The sequence below is a fragment of the Kluyveromyces marxianus genome, chromosome 8 (genome assembly GCF_001417885.1).
Source record: "Kluyveromyces marxianus DMKU3-1042 DNA, complete genome, chromosome 8".
NCBI classification, from domain to species: Eukaryota; Fungi; Ascomycota; class Saccharomycetes; order Saccharomycetales; family Saccharomycetaceae; genus Kluyveromyces; species Kluyveromyces marxianus.
Window position 1 is genome coordinate 60,460 of NC_036032.1, and position 22,865 is coordinate 83,324.

The 22,865-nt window shown below is 44.5% G+C and overlaps 10 protein-coding genes across 11 annotated transcripts; 2 read left to right on the forward strand and 8 right to left on the reverse strand.

The window, feature by feature from the left end:
* Positions 1–235: 235 nt before the first annotated feature.
* On the reverse strand, positions 236–1,987 carry THI72 (nucleobase cation symporter-1 family protein; the record flags this gene model as incomplete). Its single annotated transcript, XM_022821743.1, has 1 exon — positions 236–1,987. The coding sequence occupies one exon, from the start codon at positions 1,985–1,987 to the stop codon at positions 236–238; it is 1,752 nt and encodes a 583-aa protein (XP_022678073.1).
* A 681-nt stretch (positions 1,988–2,668) lies between these two features.
* Positions 2,669–3,655, reverse strand: DIM1 (putative dimethyladenosine transferase; the record flags this gene model as incomplete). Its single annotated transcript, XM_022821744.1, has 1 exon — positions 2,669–3,655. The coding sequence occupies one exon, from the start codon at positions 3,653–3,655 to the stop codon at positions 2,669–2,671; it is 987 nt and encodes a 328-aa protein (XP_022678074.1).
* A 415-nt stretch (positions 3,656–4,070) lies between these two features.
* On the reverse strand, positions 4,071–7,856 carry plc1 (the record flags this gene model as incomplete). Of its 2 annotated transcripts, XM_022821745.1 has the most annotated exons (2): positions 4,071–4,758; positions 5,098–7,856. In XM_022821745.1, 2 exons carry the CDS (start codon positions 7,854–7,856, stop codon positions 4,071–4,073), a joined length of 3,447 nt encoding a protein of 1,148 aa, XP_022678075.1. The 2 variants fall into 2 exon arrangements, with proteins under 2 accessions (XP_022678075.1, XP_022678076.1); XM_022821746.1 differs by lacking the exon at positions 4,071–4,758 and having other exon boundaries at positions 5,076–7,856.
* Positions 7,857–8,971: 1,115 nt separating this feature from the next.
* On the forward strand, positions 8,972–9,685 carry HSP31 (putative chaperone protein HSP31; the record flags this gene model as incomplete). Its single annotated transcript, XM_022821747.1, has 1 exon — positions 8,972–9,685. The coding sequence occupies one exon, from the start codon at positions 8,972–8,974 to the stop codon at positions 9,683–9,685; it is 714 nt and encodes a 237-aa protein (XP_022678077.1).
* A 235-nt stretch (positions 9,686–9,920) lies between these two features.
* Positions 9,921–11,765, reverse strand: KAR9 (Kar9p; the record flags this gene model as incomplete). Its single annotated transcript, XM_022821748.1, has 1 exon — positions 9,921–11,765. One exon carries the CDS (start codon positions 11,763–11,765, stop codon positions 9,921–9,923), a length of 1,845 nt encoding a protein of 614 aa, XP_022678078.1.
* Positions 11,766–12,187: 422 nt separating this feature from the next.
* Positions 12,188–14,545, reverse strand: MDL2 (ATP-binding cassette permease MDL2; the record flags this gene model as incomplete). The annotated part of the gene is made up of 1 exon (XM_022821749.1): positions 12,188–14,545. The coding sequence occupies one exon, from the start codon at positions 14,543–14,545 to the stop codon at positions 12,188–12,190; it is 2,358 nt and encodes a 785-aa protein (XP_022678079.1).
* Positions 14,546–14,999: 454 nt separating this feature from the next.
* ATP15 (F1F0 ATP synthase subunit epsilon) lies at positions 15,000–15,185 on the reverse strand (the record flags this gene model as incomplete). Its single annotated transcript, XM_022821750.1, has 1 exon — positions 15,000–15,185. The coding sequence occupies one exon, from the start codon at positions 15,183–15,185 to the stop codon at positions 15,000–15,002; it is 186 nt and encodes a 61-aa protein (XP_022678080.1).
* An 835-nt stretch (positions 15,186–16,020) lies between these two features.
* POL5 (DNA-directed DNA polymerase) lies at positions 16,021–19,089 on the forward strand (the record flags this gene model as incomplete). Its single annotated transcript, XM_022821752.1, has 1 exon — positions 16,021–19,089. The coding sequence occupies one exon, from the start codon at positions 16,021–16,023 to the stop codon at positions 19,087–19,089; it is 3,069 nt and encodes a 1,022-aa protein (XP_022678081.1).
* Positions 19,090–19,171: 82 nt separating this feature from the next.
* Positions 19,172–20,401, reverse strand: HAT2 (Hat2p; the record flags this gene model as incomplete). Its single annotated transcript, XM_022821753.1, has 1 exon — positions 19,172–20,401. One exon carries the CDS (start codon positions 20,399–20,401, stop codon positions 19,172–19,174), a length of 1,230 nt encoding a protein of 409 aa, XP_022678082.1.
* A 366-nt stretch (positions 20,402–20,767) lies between these two features.
* Positions 20,768–22,729, reverse strand: KEL3 (Kel3p; the record flags this gene model as incomplete). The annotated part of the gene is made up of 1 exon (XM_022821754.1): positions 20,768–22,729. The coding sequence occupies one exon, from the start codon at positions 22,727–22,729 to the stop codon at positions 20,768–20,770; it is 1,962 nt and encodes a 653-aa protein (XP_022678083.1).
* Between the last annotated feature and the right edge of the window lie 136 nt (positions 22,730–22,865).

A 22,865-nucleotide genomic window follows, 5' to 3' on the forward strand; every position in this document is an offset into this window, starting at 1 on the left:
AAATACATCTTATACACACATATGTAATAGTAATAGCAGGAGTATAGGATAGCCCGCTGTGTTTGGCACTTTAGAGATTATTGAACAACGTTTAAAAGAAGAGTAAGCAATTCGTCACCTACACCAGTTAGGTGATCAGAGAAAAAAATTGATAGCCAAGTGTATTTATTATATTTCAGAATGAGAGGGGGGGGGGAATATTGAAGACGTTTGTTCGAGCTGTTTTTTCGCCACTTCATGATTCTTCCATAGATTCTTTAGATGTTTCGTTATATCCCATCTTCAAATGTTGCAAGGAACCATCTGCGTGAGGATTTTCGTAGTGAACTTCTTTGGAGGAAGAGTTTGTGAACTCGATGGAGGGATAATTGTAGTCATCTGCGGGCACCATGTCCCATTCACGCAATTCCTTTTCAGTGAATGTATGGTAGTAATCGACATGGTCTCTCTGGCCAACCTCCGGCTTGAAAACTGTGTTAATGATGTAGTATAATGCAAAGGTGATGACGAACTGGAATACGAACGAGCCCTGGTAAAAGTGGTTGATGCCCGAATTTATGTGGATCTTGGGGTTAGCTGCGTGGATGAGGCCCGGAAGACCTGGTGCAGCGCCAAACAAGAAGCACAACATATTTCTCCAGTTGACCCCCTTCTGGTACCAGTAGATGGATTTGGGGGAGTCGACATACAAGTCCGACAACTTGATGACCTGTTTGCGAATAACGTAGTAGTCGCACATGAACATTGCGGTCAAAGGCGTGATGAACACCGTGAACGACGACATCACTGTTATGAACGTCGAGGAGGTGTTGTAGAACAACCACGGCTGCGTGGGCCAGGCCAAAAGCATGATTAAAAGAGCACCTCTTCTGATATTGATGTACTCTGGGAAGATGGATGCCAAGTCCATACCGCCCGAAATGGCGTTACTGGCACAGTTGACACCGAGCTGCGAGATGAGGAGCCCCAGGCCAGCGAAGAAAGCCCCTGCCCTCGATTTCGCATCGTAATGTTCTTGCAACCAGAACATGCAGATGTCGTTGGGCATCCAGAACGTCTGCTTGTACCGTTCAAGCATAGCCGAAGCCGTGACAATACCCATCAAGGGGAGCACGATCCCCATGACGTTCACGCCAATCATGGTCCCGATATACGAGTCCCTGGGCCTCCTGTTGAAACGTGCATAGTCGGACTGGTTGGCAATCCCGGCCACGATAAACGAGTACCAAGCGTTTAAGTTGGCCATCCAGCTCCATCCAAGCTGCGACGACGACGCCGTAATGGGCGCAGTGAGCAACGGCCCGTTCGACCACCCGTTCGCCTTCACAGCCCAGATCGTGATCCCCAGCCCAACAAAGAACATGCAGAACGACCCTGCTGCCAAAATATGGTCGTAGTACTCGGGCCGAATCATCAAAACCGGCACATTAATCACCAAAAACACCACAAACCCAACCAACTCCTGGCTGGTCATCGGCACAGACTCCGGAAACGTGTTCTTCATGTTCAAGAACCGCCTGCTCCACGACGAAAGCACCACATTCACGCACAACCCTCCCAACCACGACTGCGATGCAAACCACACCACAGAAAGAATCGCCCGAATCAACACACCAAACGCTGACCCACGCACCCCAAATATTATCCGCTGGAACACCGAGTACCCTATATGATACTTCGACCCGTAAACCGAGTTCAGGATCGCTGCTACGCTGATGAAGAAGTTCGCAAGCACTATACATCCAATAGTCTGCTGTCCATTCATTCCAAGCACACTCACACTCCCATCCGTCCCCACATCAAACAACAACAAAGACGACCCTCCAGACCATGTGCTAATGCACAAACATAGCAACGTCCAATACGACGTGTACCCGTAAACGCCCCATCTCCTCCTGCTAACGGGCATCGGAACCAAGTCTCTGTTCTTAGTCCGGTCTGACTCATCTAGCACCACCAAACGGTGCAATTTGCCCAAAAACGTCATCCAATGTGTATGCTCTAGGTGTTGCACTGTTACAAAATACCACTCACACAGCCATACATGGGGGTATACCTGGGGCCATTAGCTTCTTAGTCGCACTTCCTAGGCGATGCTTGTCCTTCATTATATATCATATATATATATCTTGTTATAAATCACGGCATACAAGCCCACAGACGTAAAGAGAAAGAAAGAGTTTGGGTGTGTGGGGGCCCAGCGAAGCTGATCTAGGAGATTCCTGTGGGCAAGGCGAACGCCAGGGCGATGCTTCGGGACGACGAACGGTTGTGGCGAGCGTTGCGTGCGTGGTTGGGTGCTTGCTTTGGTTTGGGCATCGCATGGCTGATGCGAAGAGCAAAGTGAAAATTTTTTTGGTGCGGGCGTTTCTGGGGTGGTCTGAGGACAAGGGAAGCAGAGGGAAGCAGAGCAGACAGAGGGAACAAGAGGCCGGTACCTGACTGGGTGGACTCTACTGGGGGATGCTATTGGGTGGACTGTACTCTGTCTGGACTGTGTAATGTCTCGGGTTATGCCTGGTGTATGCCTGGGTGTATGCCTGGGTATATGCTTTGCACTATACAATGGGAAATGTTGGCTCAAACGTGTAGATAGATGTGTAGATAGGTAGGAGTTTGTATATGTAGGTATGTAGGGTGTAGGTATGTAGGCCTGTAGGTGCCTCGCTCACGCGAAATGGATGCCCACCTGGTGGAATGCGTAGAGCAGCCTCAAAAAGTCCGTCTGGTCGCACTTACCGGCTCTCTTCTCGGCAAGCCCGGTCTCAGCCAAGACCTGCTCGATCTTGGCCTTCACCTGCGGTATGAGCGAGTCGCCACGGGCATCGCCCATGGCAGCATCGCTCTCGCTCTGCCCCCCGGTGGCCGTGGCCGCCAGGTACGCCTTGTAGTTCTTCTCCAGTATCTCGAGCACCGTCGTCGACTTGAACCCGGCCGCAATCGTCCGGTTCTTCCTCACAAACACGATCCGGAGCAACCCGTCCCACTCGTTGAAGTCCACCTGCGGCCTAGGGTTCTTGATCTCGATCCGCACAACGCTAGACTCCACCTTCGGTGGAGGCCTGAAGTTGTTCTTGCCAACCTTCATTATATGTGTCACGTGTGCCCACATCTGCACGTTAGCAGACAACCGGCAGTACAACGAGTCGCCCGGTCTCGCCAAGAGTCGCATCGCAAACTCACGCTGGAACATGAGGATCGACACGCGCGGTGGTTTCGGCTGGTTGATCAACTTGAACACCAACGGCGACGAGATCTGGTACGGCGTGTTACTGATGCACACGTCAAAGTATGGCAACTCCGTCTTCATGAAATCTCCCAACATGATCTCGAGTTTCTTCTCCACTGGTGTGCCGTGCACACGCTTCGTCAATTCGGCTGCCATACGTGGATCGAACTCGACTGCAACCACTTTCCTCGCCTGCTCGAGAATCCGCACCGTTAGGTTACCGGTACCTGGGCCGATTTCAAGCACGATGTCCGAGGGCTTGATCTGGGCCTTGTCGACGATCCCCTGGGCCACTAGCGGGTTTTTCAAGATGTGCTGGCCCAAGTCCGTGTTGAACTTGAACACGGTGGTGAGGTGCTTTTCCGCATCCACCTCTTTGCCCGACGTCGACGCTCCACTGTACTTCTTCTTAGCAGCCTTGCCCATTTGTATATATGAGGACTGACAACACTGACAACACTGGCAACACTGGCAACACTGGCAACACTGACAACTGGTCCTGGTGCTTGTCTCAGTCCTGGGTATGTGTATCAACCTTTGTGCGATGAGCGATGAGCTTCAAAATTTTTCAGTACGGCTGGGAAGAAAAAGAAAAGAGGAGGTAAAGATGGGCCATGCCAAGGGACATGTTAGGTGGTCCTAGGTGGTCCAAAGGTGGTCCAAGGGTGGTCCAGGGTGGGCCAGGGCCCACCCTTGGACCCCCCAGTAACCTTATCTCCTGAAAGCCCGGCCTTCCAGCCTCATTTCTTCACTATTTAGGGTATCTCTATACATATACATATACACATCCTCTCTTGACTCTCTGCTCTCTTGACTCTCTGCTCTCTTGACTCTCCAGTCTCTACTCACCCTCAGCAATGCGAAACTCGAGCTTTCTGACCACCTTGTTCAGTGGAATGTCGTCTGTCGTCGAGCTCGAGGGAGTCGCAGCCTCAAGGGCACCGCCCTGCTTCCCTCCAAAGAAATCACGCACCTTCTTGTCTCTTGGCGGAGTCACGCCCACCGGCAGCGCCCGCTGGTGGCCCAGCTGCAGCGTCAGTCTTTGCTCGCGCCCGCCAGCGTACTGTACCGTGCCCGGATACTTGTCGATATCGAGATCCTGCAGCGGTTTTCTGTGTTTCTGTGTGTCTTGTGTGTGGACCCTCGAGGGCTCCAGTTTCTGGTTCTGGTTCTGGTTCTCCTGCTCCGTTTCGTTCTCATCGTGAACCGCTGACCGTCTCAGCGTCATGTGTCTCACCAGCGCAGCAGCCCTATCCTCCTCGCTTTCTTCGTAAAAGGTGAAGGTGGTGCTAGTAGTGGTACTAGTAGTACCACACTTAATAGGTGACTTTGACCCCGACCTCACCTGCCTCACAGGACTGCTTTGTAGAGCCTGCTCCACGTCTATCTTCGTCCTCGACCTCACAGGAGACCCACGCGACCCAGAAACACCCGGTTTCGACACCAGCTTCGCATGGCCTGTTGCATTCACATTCACGTTCTTGCTCGACAAAACGTTTCTCTTCTTCAACGGCGACCTTCCGTTCATTCTGTACTTAATTATCCTTGATGCCCGCCTGGCTTGACCTGTGTACAGGGATTATTCAGCAAGTAACCACCCAGTAACCACCGATAACACACCTAACCTAACTTTCCCCTCTCTTCCTTTTGGTGATGTTCCTTATAAACCTTTTTCCAGCTGGAATGACACCAAAAATCCTGTAAAGCGATGCGATGCCCAAACGCGAAATATGGGCAGCGTAGCGAAAAAAGAGGGAAGTCACAAGACCCTTCTGTATGTACTTATGGATCGTGGATCGTGGATATATATATACAGATATGTAAGCCTGCCTTATGAAAGATTGCCTCAGACATCCGTCTCCCTGTACCTTATGAATAAGGTCGAGAAGATAAACTTCTCGCCCTTGGAGTTGTACAAGGGCAAGTGTCTGTAGCCCTGCTTCAAGTAGTGGAGTCTGATGCACGAGGTAGCGACGACCTGGCCGCCATTCTTGACTGTAAATCGCACGAAGTTGAACGTGGTGTTCGTGAGCGTACACTGGAACGAGGCGTTCCACACCGGGTTGAACCCGTTGTCCCTGACGTACTTGGTAGCGAAAAGAGGCGTGCCTCCTGTACTCCAGCGATCCTCTTTGTTGGGGTCACTACCACTACAATCACTACCAGCACCACCACCAGTGGTGGTGGTGCTAGTACAAGTGCTAGTGCAACCCTCATCCTGTATGCAGTTCGTCAGCTTTAGCGACTCCACACCGTTATCGGTATATATCTCTATCTCAACGTAGGGCGCTATCACCTTGCTGTGCTGTAGCGACAGCATCTGGCCCGATAGTATGTCCACTTGCACGTTTATCTTCTGCCGTTTCACCCGCTCAACGATCGCAGGGATGTCCTTCATCTTGTGCACTTCTCTCCGCAAGTGCGGCGGTTTCAAGACGTATCCCGAATGCCAGATGGAGTTTCTATCGAGCGACACTTGGAACATGGCGTGGTTCAACTGCTGGCCCAAGTCGTACGTCTGCCAGTTCGTCGCCACCATTTGCACTCCCTCGACCCAAAACTGGATCGGGTTGAAGTTCGTCGATTTGTACCGCCAGACGTGCGGATAAACCCTCATCAGGTGTCTGCGGTTGTGCTTGTTGATGGCAAGACGCTGTATCTCGTCCTTGTACAAGGCCAAGAACTTCTTTTCGTTTAGCGAGAAACAATGCGTAGTGGTCTTGGACTCCGGTAGCGAAAAGTTCCTGAACCTTACGCCGTGGATGCCCGAAATTTCCAAAATCTGCTCTGATATCTCCACTTTGCTCGAAAGCCTTAGCGATCTCCCACTAGTACTACTCGCCCCGTTCACACTTTTTCTCGACACAGTCGGGCTCAGATTGGTATTGCCGAAGGAACCAGTCCTTCTGCCACTCTCGATTATAGAGTCGCCAGATTCCGATAGCGTGTCGTAGGGAGAAGAGGAAGTGGCTCCTCCCGAAGTGGTCGACATTGCACTATCGCTCTCAAACGCTTGCGTCTTCTTGCTTTTCAATATAATGCGGTTTTTCAACTCCATTGGCGACAGCAGTTGCTGAGAATTGGGCGGAATAACGTAGATGAGATCACCCAATATCTCTTTCATGATATCAAAGATCATGGCTTGGAAATCCTTCTTGCAATGGATCTCTAATGAGACGATTAACGGGTATGGAGAAGTGATGAAAGCGTATTTTCTTATAGTCTTTATCACATCTTCTAGCGGGATCGACTGCGTGAAAAGACCATGGCACACCACGGGCCCATGATCGCCTTGCCAAATGTCAATTTCAATGCACCGACACCCCTGCTGCAACGCTCTTGTATACGCCTCCACGCTGACCTCGTCCACCAATTGCTTGCCCATTAGATAAGTGTTATGAGAAGACGAGATAAAGTACTCGTTCAATGGCCTAGAGTAATCTTCTTCGAAGAATTTTAAGAATGGCTGCTTCGTTAAAAACTCCAATAGGCCATTCATGTCCATCGAATCGTCTAGCGGCGACGTGCAAAACTTGCGGAAAACCTTATACGCGTACGTCCGCGACATCACTTCCCCTTGGACATTGTTCAAGAACCGGTAGAAACTCTCAAACCCAACCATCCCAGAATCAGCATCCTTCATTTCGTCGTGAATAATTTGCACCTCGGGCCTGAACCGTAGGTACCGTACAAAGTCCTGGAACTCCGCGAAATTGAGAAGCCCGTTGTGGTTGGTGTCTGCTCTCTCAAACAACACACGAAGATACGCATCCGAGCAGTATATGTGGTACCTGTTGCAAAGACGCTTCACATCGGGGAACGAAAGCGAATCCTTCTCCTGGTCCTCTTTCTTCGTCGAAACATTCGTCTGCCAATGAATGTTCGCAAACTGCTCATTGTTCGGTAGCGCTATTTCCTCCATTAGCCTCCTCCTAGAGTTGATCAAATACACCACAGAGTCGTAGAACGACTGAAACACAACCTTATTGTCCGCAACCACATGCAATGCCTTCAATTTATTCTTGCTCACAGAATAGATAATCGTGCACCATAATTCCCTCATGGGCCCCCGAATATCGTACATATCCATGTAATTTGTAGCCAAATCGCCAATCCGTATATCCTTGATACTATCAACAAATATCTCCTTCTTACTGTTATTCCAGCTGATCACGTTCTCGTCGATGTGGAACGTATACTTCACCCGCTTCCGACGTGTGACTTTAACAAGAGGAAAATCCATGGCTCCTCCTGACGACGGGAACGACCCCAGCTGCGAGTTTATCGACTCAATCCGTAGATTACTAGACAGTGCATATGTCAACGGCCCGCAAAGTTCTCTTTCCCCAACTTTATTGCTGCTGCTATTGCTGCTACTGTACGATCCGCCAAGACTTGTTCTTCTAGAAAGAAACCCTTTGATTCCCTTGTAGATATGGTCGTACACACACAAATCCTCACCTCCAACGCTATTGCATTCACTACTGCCACTACTTCCGCTCTTATTTCTGACCATTGGCTGCGAGCCTTGTCCATCAGAATGGCTCAATTTCGAAGTGCTACCATCGGGATCTGAGTTCGAATCAGACCTTCGTATCTGAACTTTATTCAGCTGCTGCTCACTCATCTGAACAGATCCTGGAAAATGCTAAAAAAAAAAACAACAAAAACAACCCACTGTATCTATATGTGTGAAATGCTACCAGGTATTATCATAAAGCCTATTCCTGCTGCTATATGGTTTATCACACGCTTTTTAATTTAATTTTATTTTATGATCACTTTGGTATACCTTAACTGAATTTGTAATTGTGCAAAAGAAAGGCTTGAGAAATGCCAGGTCCAAAATGTATTATATTAATCTGATATTTTAGCCTCACTGTGGGTTTGGGTTTGCAAAAACAGTGTATAAGCCTGTTGTCTGGTTGCTTGCGATGGTGAAGTAGGCGCAATCGCGTGTTTCTTGATGCTATTATTACGCTATATGGCGCTTCAGGCTCAGCTTTTTTTTTTTTTTTTTTTTTTTTTTTTTTTTCACCTTTGCGATGAGATCACGTGATACACAACTATTTTTCAGTTTCAAAGTCGGCTCTTATACGGAGTGCGGGTAACGATACGACTTCCCGCACTTGCATGGAAACAAGCCGAGACGAGCGCGGACGCGGACCGGGGTGCCGAGGGGATGCGGCAGCGGGAGAACCGCATCCGAGAATAATGCAAGTGCGGATGCAGAACAGAGCCGCCCAGAGCCGCCCAGAGCCGCCTACAGCCGCCGTGCGCACGTATCATGAGGATGCCCCTCTTCGAGCCTGCTTTCTTGCTTTTTCTAGAAACGCACCGTTCGGCCCCTCCCCCAATCATTTCTTTTCGCTGCTGCTGCTCCTCCATTGAATGGAATGGAATGGCTTTAGCAAAAAACCTGTCAGCACCAGTACCCGAAAGGAACCGTACTTGTACCGTATTATTAAACAAGCAATATACAAACAAACAGCAAGCATGGCTTGGCCACCATGTCATCATCCCTCCATTAGCGCTAGTGCTAGTGTGGGGACGCAATATCCCGAATTACTAATCCACGTTGCACAAGCTTCAAGCTTCCCATATATAAATAACACACAATTGTTTTAATACAATCCATCATTGTCTAGTTAGGTAAGTAGTTGATGTTAGTAGCTATGTCACAGCCTGATCCAAACCCCAGTAATAATCATAATAATAAATCACGCACATTAGACATACACAATGGTTAAGGTTTTGATTGCATTGACTAGTTACAACGAACAATTCTACGCCGATGGCGCCAAGACCGGTGTTTTCGTCATCGAAGCTTTGCACCCATTCAACTTCTACAAGGAACAAGGCTGCGAGGTCGACTTCGTTTCTGAGAACGGTAAGTTCGGTTGGGACGAACACTCCATGATCCCAGACTTCTTGAGCGGCAAGGACAAGGAAGACTTTGAAGACAAGAACTCTGCCTTCAACCAAGCATTGAGCAAGACCAAGTCTGCTGCTGAAGTTAACGCTTCTGACTACCAAGTGTTCTTTGCTTCTGCCGGTCACGGTACTCTTTTCGACTACCCAAAGGCAGCTGGTTTGCAAAAGATTGCTTCTGAAATCTACGCCCAAAACGGTGTGGTTGCTGCCGTGTGCCACGGTCCAGCCATCTTCGATGGTATGGTCGACAAGGCCACTAACAAGCCATTGATTGAGGGTAAGGCTATCACTGGTTTCACCGACGTTGGTGAAGTTGTCCTAGGTGTTGACACTTTGATGAAGGAAAAGAAGTTGAGCTCCATTGAAGACATCGCCAAGAAGTACAACGCTAAGTACCTTGCACCAATTGGCCCATGGGACGACTTCTCTGTTGCTGACGGCAGAATTGTCACCGGTGTTAACCCAGCTTCCGCTACCTCCACTGCTAAGAGATCCTTGCAAGTTTTGGAAGCTGCAAAATAAGCAAAAATAGAAAGGCGTTCCACCACCCCCCCCAATTAACATATACCTTTAAGTTCAAATTCAATTCTTTAGGATCTGCCGCCGCCCTCTTGGACGGCTTATTATTATTATTATAATACCATATATATATGTATATACCCATATATATGTGATACGTTTTTGATAAAAGAAAAATTCATGTCATCGTCTCTAATGAAGTATATATTGTTACAACCTTTGGGTTTATTATATCTATTCAGCTGATTATTGTGTAGTTTCTTGGCGCCTTCAGTTTATGATGCCTTTGTTTGATCCAACCAGAGTTCAGTTTGAAAAGCACCGTTAGGTGTAGTGGCGGAGGGAGCGTGCTTGGGTACAGACTCGGTATGCGAGTAGGAATCATGCCGTAGCTGATTAGCCTCTCTACTTCATAAGGGGAGGCCGCTGACGAACTGCTGTTTGTATCTTTAGTAATGGTTGTTGGAGTAGCAGAGGGAGATAACGGTACGGTTGGGGTTTTTATTGTCTTTAAACTGGACATTAAGCCAGACGGCTCATCAAAGGAAAGAGGCGGCACTTTACTGAGATTAAGAACCTTGGGAGCTTTTGACTCGTGCGAACTCGTGGGTTCATAAAATGGGTTCAGGCCGTTACTGGCTGTACTGCTAGTACTGCTAGTACTACTAGTACTACGGCTGCTACGACTACTTTCGTAGCTTTCGTCTCCATATTTTCGCTCATCCTTCTCTTGTACAATCACTGGTCGAATGTTCATTTTTTTAAATATCAGAGCGCCTATGCTTGATCTGTTAGAGCCTGGCTTTTCAGTGGGACCATCATTAAGTTTCAATTCAGATATATTATCTGACAGAGCATTGATGGTTTTTTGAGCCTCTTCCTCATCTTTCGTATTGTCTTCTGGTATATATTCCTCGTATTGGGTTTTCAGTTGTAACCATTTTTCAGCATACTCATTAGTCACTGTTGCAATTGACTCGCTCAAGACCAAACTTTCTATTGCCGTATATATCACAGTAAATGTTTTATCAATGGTTTGTGTCTTAACCTGCAGCTGTTCTTTGAACCTCGATGTGATTTCATCAGAAAGATCAGGATTAGCAATTTTTATCAATAGCTTCTCTGTATCTCTCAACATTATCCGTAGTTCGTCGTTAAGATTAATGAATATCAGACGCCATTTTTCATCGATAATAGCGTGCTTTAGATCCTCTATCTCATGTTGCAATAAATCGTATTTTTCTATAATGTAATGATACTTTTTCCGAAGTAGTCGCATCAAATACTCTAAATTTACCACATCTCTTGTCTCAAAACTATCCAATCTTTGTGAAAGAACGCTATTCAGAGAGAGTTCAATGGGAGAGGAGGCCTCCTCCAATTCAACAAGTTTATCGTGAATACTTTGCTCCAAGGGAGAAAACGCGGGGACACACAACCCTTTCGTTGGCGTATTAGAAGAGGATAACAGTTTTATTAACTGATCTAAGGAAAATGTAAGCTTATTATGTCTAACCGGAGAGATGAAGGTTTTCTCTTGCAGTTCAATGCATTTTTTCAGGTTCGACTCTATCTCCATATCTAAGCTGTTCATATGGTCCTTAAATATTTCGTTGAACTCAACTGCTGTATCAAATAAATTCTTCAATGAAACAGTGATCGGTTTCAAAGAGACCAAGGTGTCAGATAACTCTTCTATTAAATCGAAAAGAACAGACAGATCCTTTCTGAACTGCTCATCCTCATTGGTTTCGAACTCTTCTTCAATAATCTTCATCAAATGGAGTAAGATCTTTTCCACGGTCTTTATACCATTGTTTAGCTGATAAAATTCGTTTTTACCCTCTTGAATCCAATCAAAATAAGGCAACAATTGTGACACATTAATATCATCAGTAAATAGCTCATTGAGCAGAGTATACGAATCCAGAAGTAATTGTGCCAGTTCTAGAAGTTGGTGGTTGGTACCCTCTAAATCAAACTCATAATCATCGAAAAACGATAATAAGTTCTGATACTGCCCAGCACTCTTAGAAAGCAGATCAGAGAGCTTTTGATCAGAGAATATCTGACCAGCATCCATTATAATGCAATCACGCTTCACAGGCCTCTAAAAACCAATAATGCGCACTAGAATTCTTATATTTCTCTATGCCTCAATTCCTTTTCTTTGTCAGTTCCTTTTGTTTACATATCAAGAACGTCTTTTATTGATCTCTTTTTCGGTTTGTAAATTCTTCTTCAAGTTGAAGAACGAGATTAGGAAACGGTGATGATGATGCCATGCCCATTCATAAAAGGAAGAAGGGATAGGATAGCGAGCTGCATTTTTGGCAGTGGGATTGTATCTCAGATGAGTTAGAAATCGTAGTATATGAATATTATCTATATGAGGTTTTTCTTATGCGTATTGCACAAAAGCGTGACTAAACTAATAGTTGAATACGTTGAATGGTTTCTGTGAACTTCTTTATTTATACATGAGAATGAGGTGGGGGGGGGGCATTATGGTCTGAGGGTTGAAGATTTCTGATCATGGCTGATATCCTCTAACACCTGGTGAATGACTTCTTCTTTAACTCTTTTATCAGTTTCATCCTGCGAACGTTGATCTTCGTCTACATCACCATTTTGATCTGCTGTTTTCACGTTTTGACCGTCTTGGGTTGACGCTTTAGCAGCTTCAGTGCCAGCAGCAAAATTCAGGTTATGTTGTTGCGCATGATGTTGTTCTGATGGTTCAGTTAATAGTTTATACAAGGCACTCTCATGATTGGCATATAGCTCCTTGAATTTACCCATTTCGACTACAGAACCGTCGAGACCCAAAACAATAACGTTCTCGGACCTTCTGATAGTGCTCAATCTATGAGCAATACTAATGATAGTCATTTCCTTACTTCTCATTAGTCTTCCAAGGGTATAATTGATGGCACCTTCACTTTCTACATCAAGAGCGGAGGTGGCCTCGTCTAGGATCAAAATTTTAGGTTTCTTCAACAAAGCTCTAGCGATAGCAATCCGTTGCTTTTGCCCGCCACTTAGTAAAGCACCACGCGGTCCAATAACTGTATCGTACCCATTAGGGAACTTTGAGATGAATCCATGGCAAAAGCACTTTTTCGCTACTGACCGTATTTCCTCCATTGTTGTTTCTCTATTCACACCATAGGTTATATTTTCTCTAATAGTACCGGACATTAGTACAGGTTCTTGCTGAACAACACCAAGGTGTCTACGAAGTGATTTTGAACTTAGTTTTGTTATATCTTGACCATCCACTAGAATTTGCCCTGAAGTTGGGTCGTAGAATCTGAGCAACAATGAAGCAATTGTAGATTTACCTCTTCCGGAAGGACCGACGATGCAGACATTAGATCCAGGTTCAATTGTGAAGTTTAGATCCTTGAAAATTTGATTCGTTTTCCTTGTTGGATAACTGAAAGATACGCCCTTGAACTCCACTTTCCCATTGATAGGTTTAAAAGTTTCACCGGAGGTAGACCTTATAGTTGGCTTATAATCAATTAATTCAAACAATCTTGTTGCAGCACCAGCACCTTTCATCAATTCAGAGTAGAAAGTGGAGAGACCGAACACCGCACTTCCAGTATACTCGGTGTAGAGCATGAAGGCCGTTAAGTCACCAATAGTGAGATTCCCTTGCAATACAAGATGCGAACCGTACGCCAAAACGAGTAAAAAGGAAAAGTCACCTACGATATTCGTACCACTAAAGAATGTGGCATTCGTGAAGGCTTCTTTTTTACCAACCTTAAACACTTGCCTTACCGCATCGTTGTAGCGATGAACCTCTTTCCCCTCTGCTACAAAAGATTGAACGGTCTTGATCCCACTTAATTGTTCTTCACCAACTCTGGTCAAATTACCAGAAGCCTGTTGCAATTCTCTAGAGATGGCTCTAATCTTATTACCATATATCGTAGCACCAATGAGTAAAGGGGGAACAAACAAGAAGAGAACACTAGCCAAAGAACTAGAGATGTGCACCATCATACCGATACCTGCACCACCGCAAATCAAGGCCTTAAACCCGTCAGATATATTCTGAGTCATAGACCGTGACACAATGTATGCATCTGCACCTAACCGCGATAGCAAATCCCCGACTTTATTCCTGTCATAAAACTCCATATCATGGTGCATCGTTCTCTTGATGACGCTCGACCTCAATCTTGCAACCAAACGCTCACCTAATATCTTCAAGAGCACGACTCTCCCGAAATTAGCCATCGTTCCAACAAGCAATGCTCCTCCGAATATTAAGAAAAAGTCGTACAAGCGTAGATCCCCAACAATGGGCGGAAGATCATCTAGACTGAGTGTCCTATTCTCTCCATCCTCGTCATTGCGTTTGGTAATAGCACTTTTCGTCGCATCTAGCACTAACCCAATAATTCTCGGTACTGCCATCCCAATCGTACACGAGACCGTCAAGAGTGCCACCGCAACAACTATCATCTTCCAATCATGTCGCGCAAGGTAAAAAAGCCTTTTAACTTCCGCAAACCCAGCAGAAACGCCCTTAATACTGCTACCACTACCACTACCACTTCCCTTCGCATTCTTAGCAGTCTCTTTGCTAATCTGCTGATCCTTATCCGAAGTATTTCTAACACGTACAGATACTCCAAAACGACGTATTCCTATACCAAATTCTGTCACCCGGTTAAAGCGACTCAAATGTTTCATTTGACTATTAGGAAAGCAAAATGGGCGCGCAACTCCCTCGCTTAGCATCGCTGAACGACTCCCAACATGGAAAGTCCTTGATGATACTACCACGAAATTACGCGCAATTCCACCTCCCAATGCCCAATAAGGTCTCATAATCGTTGCCATCTGATAGCAATGCAACTATGCCACACACTACCTAAGACACAACTCCAAAATAAAACATAAAACACCTCTATAAATGCCTCTATGACATGGATGATTCATTCCAGTTTAAAGCTCTTCTTCACATATATAATATATATATATTGTATCAAATATAATATATACTATATAACATAAATGGCCGGGTAACTACATGTAGAATATAGGTGTGTAATTCTGGAGGTGCAAACAGCACTATATTTCGTATATAATCCCTCAACAAAAAGGGCCCATACCGTGTCGAAACACTCCAAAAATGCTGTTGCCCATCCAGGACATGAATTGGTTCATAAAACGTGTCGTCTAGTATCTGAATAGAAAGAAATATATGGGTCGGGTCTAAGATAGACAATAGCAGTAATCAAACAAATTGAAAAGAGAAAAAAAATTGTCTATACCATCCCTTCTACCTTCTTTCTCAGTTCTTTAGGGCCACTGGCTCGGATTGGTTACCGTTCTCAATCTTGATGAACTTGGCTTCAGACTTGGATCTGCTCAAAACAGCGTTGGTTTGTAGTTCTGGCTTCAAAGCAGCACGCACAGTTTTAGCTGCAATGGCAGCGTAGTTGTTGAAGGTCAAACCAGCCTTTCTCCAGGTAGACATTTCTGATATGTGTTGTTATGTGTGAGTGGTAGAGGAGTTGAGATTCCAGAATCGTTTCAAGACCTTTTCCGAAGTCACGCAAGGTGTGTTAAACTGTTATAAGTATTATAAGCTTTCATTTTCTAATATGTGTTGAGAAATCTTGTGCAATATAAAAGTTCCACATCCAATCTTCGAAAGTGGAAGGTTTTGGGTGGTGGAAACCGTGTACAGTGACATATGTTTCATTGGTTCGTATGTAGTGAGTTATTGTTTGCACGTGACACTTAATAATTGTGGGAAGTGTTGTTCGTTGGACGTGATATAGATGTGTCTCATAGCCGCCCAGGCCGCTCTACGCCCATCTGTTAGGACGGCGCTTAAATTGGAAACGAAATGAGGAGGAAGCAAAAAAAAAAAAAAGAATAAGTATATAAAGGGGGTATACTGTCCAGAATGGGAGGTTGGTTTCATTCAGTTCCCCTCCCCGATATATATTAATAGTTAATTACAAGTTAAGTGGGCACAGAAGGGTAATTGGGGGTACCGGTACTACTTACTGGTTAGTGTACTGATGCTACTATTTGGAATGGGGGGAGGAAATAATTTTTTTGGGGGGGTGTATGTGATCACGTGTAGATCACATGACACATAAAAGAAGGATATTTAAAAAATAAAATAAAAGAAACGACGATGCGTGCTGGCGTTCTGTATGTAAAATTTAAGCACAAGAAACGTCCCCAGATGGTCATATAAGCTGATGAGATGAGATGAGATGAGACGAGATGAGATTAGGTGTGGGAGAACGAGTTTTAAACTGTACGAACCCCAGGAATAAGAAAGAAAGCGCAGTGATATGCAAGAGACAGTGGAACGGGTGAACCGGGACTTGTTCTACAAGGTGGCTTCGGAGCTTGAAAAGGAACGTCTAGAGGCCGCTATCCAATTGATCAATGAGATCAGCAGCGTGGATCCCGAAAGCGGAGCCAAGGAGTGGGAGTATGTCCTAGATAGGCTTATTAAAGGTCTTGCGTCTAACCGTGGTGGGGCAAGACTCGGTTTCTCGATGTGCTTGACGGAAGTCGTGGCACTAGCGTTGGATAAGGGTGCTTTATTGAGTAGCATCGATGAGTTTTTGGACAGGTTAGACCAAACTCTTGGTGGTAAGGATGGCGTTAAGAACGGGAAGGAGGAGCGTGGCCTATTGTTTGGTCAAATGTTTGCACTACAAGCTCTTTTAAACGAGCCAGTATTCTCCAAGGTGTTCTTGACCAAGTCCAATTCAGGCCTAAATATCGAGTTTTTACTCAAGTTTTTGGAAAAATTGATCCATTTGGCTCTTTTGAAGACCTGGTTGAGGGAGCCTTGTCTCTACAGTGTTTACCAGACTATTCGTAAGTGTGAGCAATGGTTACGCGAAGATCCTGTGAGCATTAAGCTTATATTGGGTCTCTTGGACGAAAACAAATTGACCCTTACAAACGAGGGTTTGTCGATCTACTTAATGTTCAACAATATGCGTTCCAAGTATGCATCCAGTCTTTCTTTGAAAAATGCAGGCTGGAAGAACAACGATCCCTTGTCTAAGGGTAACGTTCAGTTGTTGGCAACTGTTCTTAAAGACGTGGTTCCAGTGGAAAAATCAGATTTAAAACAAAAGGGAAACTGGTCACCAAGATTACACTACGTTTGGGACATGTTACTTCCATTACTTGAAGGTGAAGAAGATCAGGAAGAGGAAACAGGACATGTTTCCAAAAAGAGAAAGAAGAACTCGAAGTCTGGCTCGTCATCATCAGTTTCTGGGGACCGTTCCGGAAGAATTTTGTTCCCTGAGTTCTGGCAAGCTGTTGTTGATGAATCTTTCTTCAACGAAAAGGCGTCCAACGAAAGAAAATATCTTGGGTTCCTCATTCTAGAAAAGGCAGTCCAAATATGTTCTGCAAAGCATGTCTCTGTGTTATTGTCTCAAAATATTGTGAGATGCATAATCAACCAAAGCCAAAACTCTCAAAGAATGTTGAACAAAATTGCAAATCAGACACTAAAAACAATCACTGCTGAATGTGAAAAGACTCCTGATAAAGTAGAACCATTAGTTCGCGTGCTATGGTTTGGGAAGAATGGTACCATCAACTTTGACAAGCTCTCAAAAAGAAAATTTGTCGATACTCTATTGACAACGTCGACTTTGGACAAACATAATTTGATGGATCTGGTAACGCTCTTAATATCACAACTTCCAGAAGATCAATCAACCAACGAGAAGTTAAACTTGTCAAGGTTCATATTTGACACCCTGTTACACCTGACTAGGGCTCACAAGGCACGTGCAGAAAGTAGATGGGTCAAGCCTATTTTATCGACCATTGTCGATGCAGCCTTTTTCAACAGTTCAGAGAATACCAAATTGTCTGAATTAGCAAAAGAACGTCTATACTCGATCCTTGGAGAATTGATCAATACTTCAGTAACGGAAGGTGATGATACCACATCATGGCCATATATTGCTTTACAAACCATTTTAGAAAAGCAATCTTCCGGATCGACACTTTCTACCGATCTGGATGAGGAATTGAAGGCGATTAGTAACTCTGCTGTACAAACGCTCACAGATATTCATTCTAAAAATAAGAAAATGAAAAACTCCAAGTTGGGTGGATTGGAACTTCTTCTTTCCATGGCAATTCTACAGTTGTACACTGGTGATGAGGAATCTGTCTCCATTTTGCAAGACTTGATATCATTCTACGAACAATCTAATGAGGAATCCACAGACTTGGTCGGTATTACTGAGATCTTATTGTCTCTTGTCGCCCAAAGAAAGTCGTTGTTGAAGAGATTGAGTTTGATTGTCTGGGAATCCTTTGTACAAGATATCGGAGAACCAGAACTAGATGTTTTGCTTCAAACTTTGACTGCCAGAGAAAACAAGCAAGGTTTTGCAGCTCTTTTCGAAGGTGAAGGTGAAGGTGATGAGAGCAATGAGGAAGAAGATGACGACGAGGAAGAGATCGAAGAGGATGGTCTCGAAGATGAAGATGAAGATGAGGACATGGAAGACGACGATTCTAGCAACGATGATGAGATATCAAGTGATGATGCTTCTGGAGATTTAGAGAAGATTGAAAAAGAGACAACCAGCGCTTTAGCTAAGGCATTAAACTTGCCTGAGTCCATAGTTGGAGAAAATGGTGAGGTTCAGCTGGGACAAATCGATGATGAAGATGATGACAACGATGATCTAAGTGAAGAAGAAGAAGAAGAATCTATGGATGACGAAGCAATGATGCAGTTAGATGATCAACTATCCCAGATCTTCAAACGTCGTAAAGAGGCTTTGAATACAATTCCAACAGGTAACAAGAGAAAGTTGGAAGTCCAGGAATCGCGTGAAAACGTTATATCTTTCAAACACAGAGTAGTTGACATGTTGGAAATCTACGTAAAGAGCGTTGAACAACTCGAAGACAAAACTGAAAAATTGCAAAATATCTTGATGATAATCATGCCTTTGTTAGAATGCTTGAAGCAAACTTTGGACAAATCTTTGGCCGACAAATGTGCCAGATTGATGAAATTGAGGATATCCAAGTTGAAGATTCATAACAACAAGGGTTCGACTGCTGAAGGTGATGCTCAATCTCTAGCTCCTGCTATTTGGGATCTTGAAGAAGATGTTCACAAGTTGATGTTGACTTCGAAACCAGGGCAATTCCAGCAACTATTCTTCTCGACATGTTCATTGTCTTCGTTATTCTTGGCCAAACTCTATGTCACCTACGATGGTCCAATTGACGAACTAATTGACTTGTACGCCGAGACTTCGAAGGTATGGATGAAAAAGGGTAAGTTCGCTGTGAATTTCTTTATCGATTTCGCCAACTGGCTTCAATCCAAAAGAGAAGTGAAAGGTGAAGACTAAACTGAACTGAACCACTCTAGTATTATAACTTATCTTATATATAGTATAATATAATATCGATAGATACATGATAGACAAACGTCTACTCTAGTGTTCTTACATCAAGGTCAGCTGGCGGCTTTGGAGGATGTACGATTTTGCTTGCTGGCTTCCATATTTGTAGTACATTGTCTTCTTCAACGCTACACATTAACCATGGCACATTAAGGTTGTAAGAAAATTCGTTGACTGGACTCTTGTGGCCACCATGCATCATGAATAATTCTGGAACACCATCATATGCATCATCCTGCTGTTGTTCTGCACCAATGTTGAACAAGTCCCACATTATGACTCTTCTGTCTGAAGCGCTTGATGTTATTAATCCATCTTGATGTGGGGAAAACTCTAACGATGTTACTGAATCTTCATGACCAGACATTGAGTGTAATGGTTTCGAGATGTTACGCATGTCATAAATATAGACATTAGAATCTGTTCCTGCGGCAGCTAGTAGATTATGTGAATGTTTGCTGAAGGCCAAAGTGTTAAAGGCCGAAGATACCTTTAGCTCTGAAACTGGAGATTTAGATTTCGTATCATGGATTAGTAAAGTCTTATCTTCAGAGACTGTTCCAAATACTGTCTGCTTGAATTCATGCCACTTACAGTCATTCACAATGTCTGTATGGTTAGTGAAGGTTTGAAGAGGCGATTTATTGGAAGAATCCGAGGATGATGAAATGTCCCAAAGCGCAACCGTACTATCATCTGAACAAGATAACAATTGACCAGAAACGTTCGAATTAAACGCAAGACCGTACCCATTTTCCTTATGATAAGAGTAGCTGGATATAGCTGCTGCATCCTTTTCTGGACTATTTCTATCGAACACAGAGATCGTACCTTTCCCATTGAGAGTCGCAAAGATATTTGGTGACTGTGGCATGAACCTAGCTCTTGTCACTTCGAAATCGTGTTTGAACTTTTTAGTAATTTTAATCTTCGAGTTGTGGTGGTTCTTCTCATCTGACTCACCTTGTGGAGGGCTTGACGAAGACACAACACTTTCAGGTAAGTCTATAGCTGCAATTTTCAAATAGTTTGGTTCATCATCAGCAGTTAGCGTTCCAATTAGCAACTCTTGTCTTTGTAACTGGATACCATTTACCTCTCGTGGCTTGAGTTCTGTTGGAAGCCATTGAACAGTGAGTGAAGGCCATGTTAGCCTTGTTTCACTAACGAAATCATACATCATTGGGACATTGGAAAGCCACAAGTCATATTCCTCCTCTATCGTGGTAGGTTGTTCTTCTTCCTGTACTTCTGCCATAGTTTCTGGGATATCAAGGGCTCAATTGAGTGGTTGTTGTAGATTTTGGATGTCTAGAACCAAGTAATCCTCACCTAGTTACTCTATGTAGTTTCAACTGTTGTGAAGAAGTTTAATTCTTCAATGGTCAGGCATCGCGTCGATTTAAAGTTTAGCTTCCTTTTGGTGATGGAAAGCAGAAAAGGAAAGTCACGTGAACCAAGGTAACTCATCAAAGGTGTGTAGGGTATTATTGATATAAACAGAGTTATATGGGAGGGGAGGGGGTATTTAACGATGCAGGAGTGATTGTAGGGGGCCAAAAGGTATACTTACTACTTACTTAACTTTTTTTTAATTATGGATGGTGATATCTATCTTCTCTTTCTATCTTCTTTTCTGAGATTTTGAAGTGTCCTTCTCAATAACGTCCTCAACACCTCCCATTTCCTCGAGCTTGTCTTCTTCAATACGTACCTGTTCTCTTCTTTCCCACCAACGGTCTTGACACAATTCAAAGGACTTGGTCTTCAAGTGTTTACCCTTAGAGTCTCTATTACTAGAAATGGCCCATTCCAAAAATGTTGCACCAGTACGAACGTAGAAGGAACGAAGCGATTCGAAGGCTTTTGGATGAGGCAACCATGGTCTTGGATCTGGAATTTCATACTCTTCTTCTTCCTTCTCTTCCTCTTCTTCTTCATCCTCATCCTCGCCCTCATCCTCGGATTCAAGCTTTCTATCGGCAATTTCTTCTTCACCATCGTCTTCATCGTCATCATCTTCATCGTCGAACTCGTCATCGGAATCTTGTTCGCCTAGCTTCTCAGCCTTGACCACATCTTCCAAATTCTCCCAGTACACTTTGCAGCCATCTAGCTTGTTCATGTCAATACTGTAGAAAGAGTCGATTGGGTAGTCCTTCTCACCAATCTCAACAACACCACCGAAAATGAATAGGGTATCATCCACAACCGCAGTGGAAGCATTGAATCTGGTGTGAGGGAAGGTGTTTCTGACTTCGTACGTTTTCGCAGCTGCCCTTTCCTTATCTTCATTGTCATCAGTGCCATCGACATCACCGTTTTCTCGATCTTCCGCTATCTTCAACTGGTTCAATTGTTCCTCAATGGCTCTAGTGTCTTCCTCGTCGTCCGCATCTCTTAGATTGGCCTTGTCAAGAATCTGGTTTAAAATATCTTCCAATTCCTTGTCCTTGTTTCTGCTGGACTTCGATTGTGCAACCTTCGCCTTTTTCCGTTGAGCTCTCAATGACATGGAATACCATCTATTACTTTCCACTTGGTAAGTGTACAAATCATTGTAGAATACCGACCTCAAGCTTTCTTCTGTTTCTTCAAAGTCGTATACACCACCGAAAAGAACACCTCTCCCTTTATGATACACCATGGAACAACCAACTCTTGGTGACGGTTGAGGTCCTTGTTTCTTTCTTCTCTCCCATCTGATCGCACCCAAATCAGACTTCATCTTTAAGTGCCAGCAATCAGAAAGAATCTTACCCTTTTGCAGACCCTTGCCCGCCTTCACCTTCGTGTAACCACCCCATAAAACAGCACCCTCTGCTGTGGGTATTAGCGAGTGTCCTGAACGTGCGTCTGGAACCGGGTGGGTCGGAGGGAACTCGATTTGTTTCCATTTGTAGTTCGTGATGTCAAAAACCCACAAATCGTTTAGATATGTAGTAGACGTTCCGAGATCTCTAAACCCACCATGCAAAATGATGAAATTCTTCCATACGGTCATTCTGTGACCAGAACGGGCACTAGGCCCGTTCTTCTGCTCGATCTTAGTCCATTCTCTCGTAGAACACTCGAATAACCACGAGTCCGAGTAATGGTAAAAGGTATTCTGTTTGGGCGATGAGAACTCACCACCATGAATCAACGCTACACCACTGGGATGTGCTGCACAAGCGGCAGATGAACGAGGCATGGGCGAATTCTGCGACGTCACACGTTTCCACGCATCAGTATCCAATGAATAAATAAACATATCGTTATGGAAATGAGTCGTACCAGTCTCTGCACTTGTCGATTCACCTCCAAACATCATTAATTCACGCTTCCCCTGGGTAGGATTGACAAAAATACATGGGTTCACCCGTTGGCCTGGTCTATCCACATTTTCTACATTTATACGTTCAAAGTTCTCCTGCTCCCGCTTGAAGTTCGCCAACATTTCCTCAACATCGAGGTCATCTTCTTCATCATCTTGAGAGAGCTTCTTGGCCTTCTTTTTATCCTTAACAGCAGCCTTTTCTAGCGCTTTTTTTTGCTTGGCTTCGGCACGAGCCTTCTTGGACTCCTTATCTTTCTTCTTGGCCATTTATAAGGGGGTAATTAGCGCTTGGTGGTTTGTTTTGAAGCCTTCTTTTTATGTTCAATGAGCTGATGATGTCTGTAAATGGTTAGTGAAGAGTTTCGAACAAGTTTTTTTTTTTTTTTAATGCTACTACTACTTC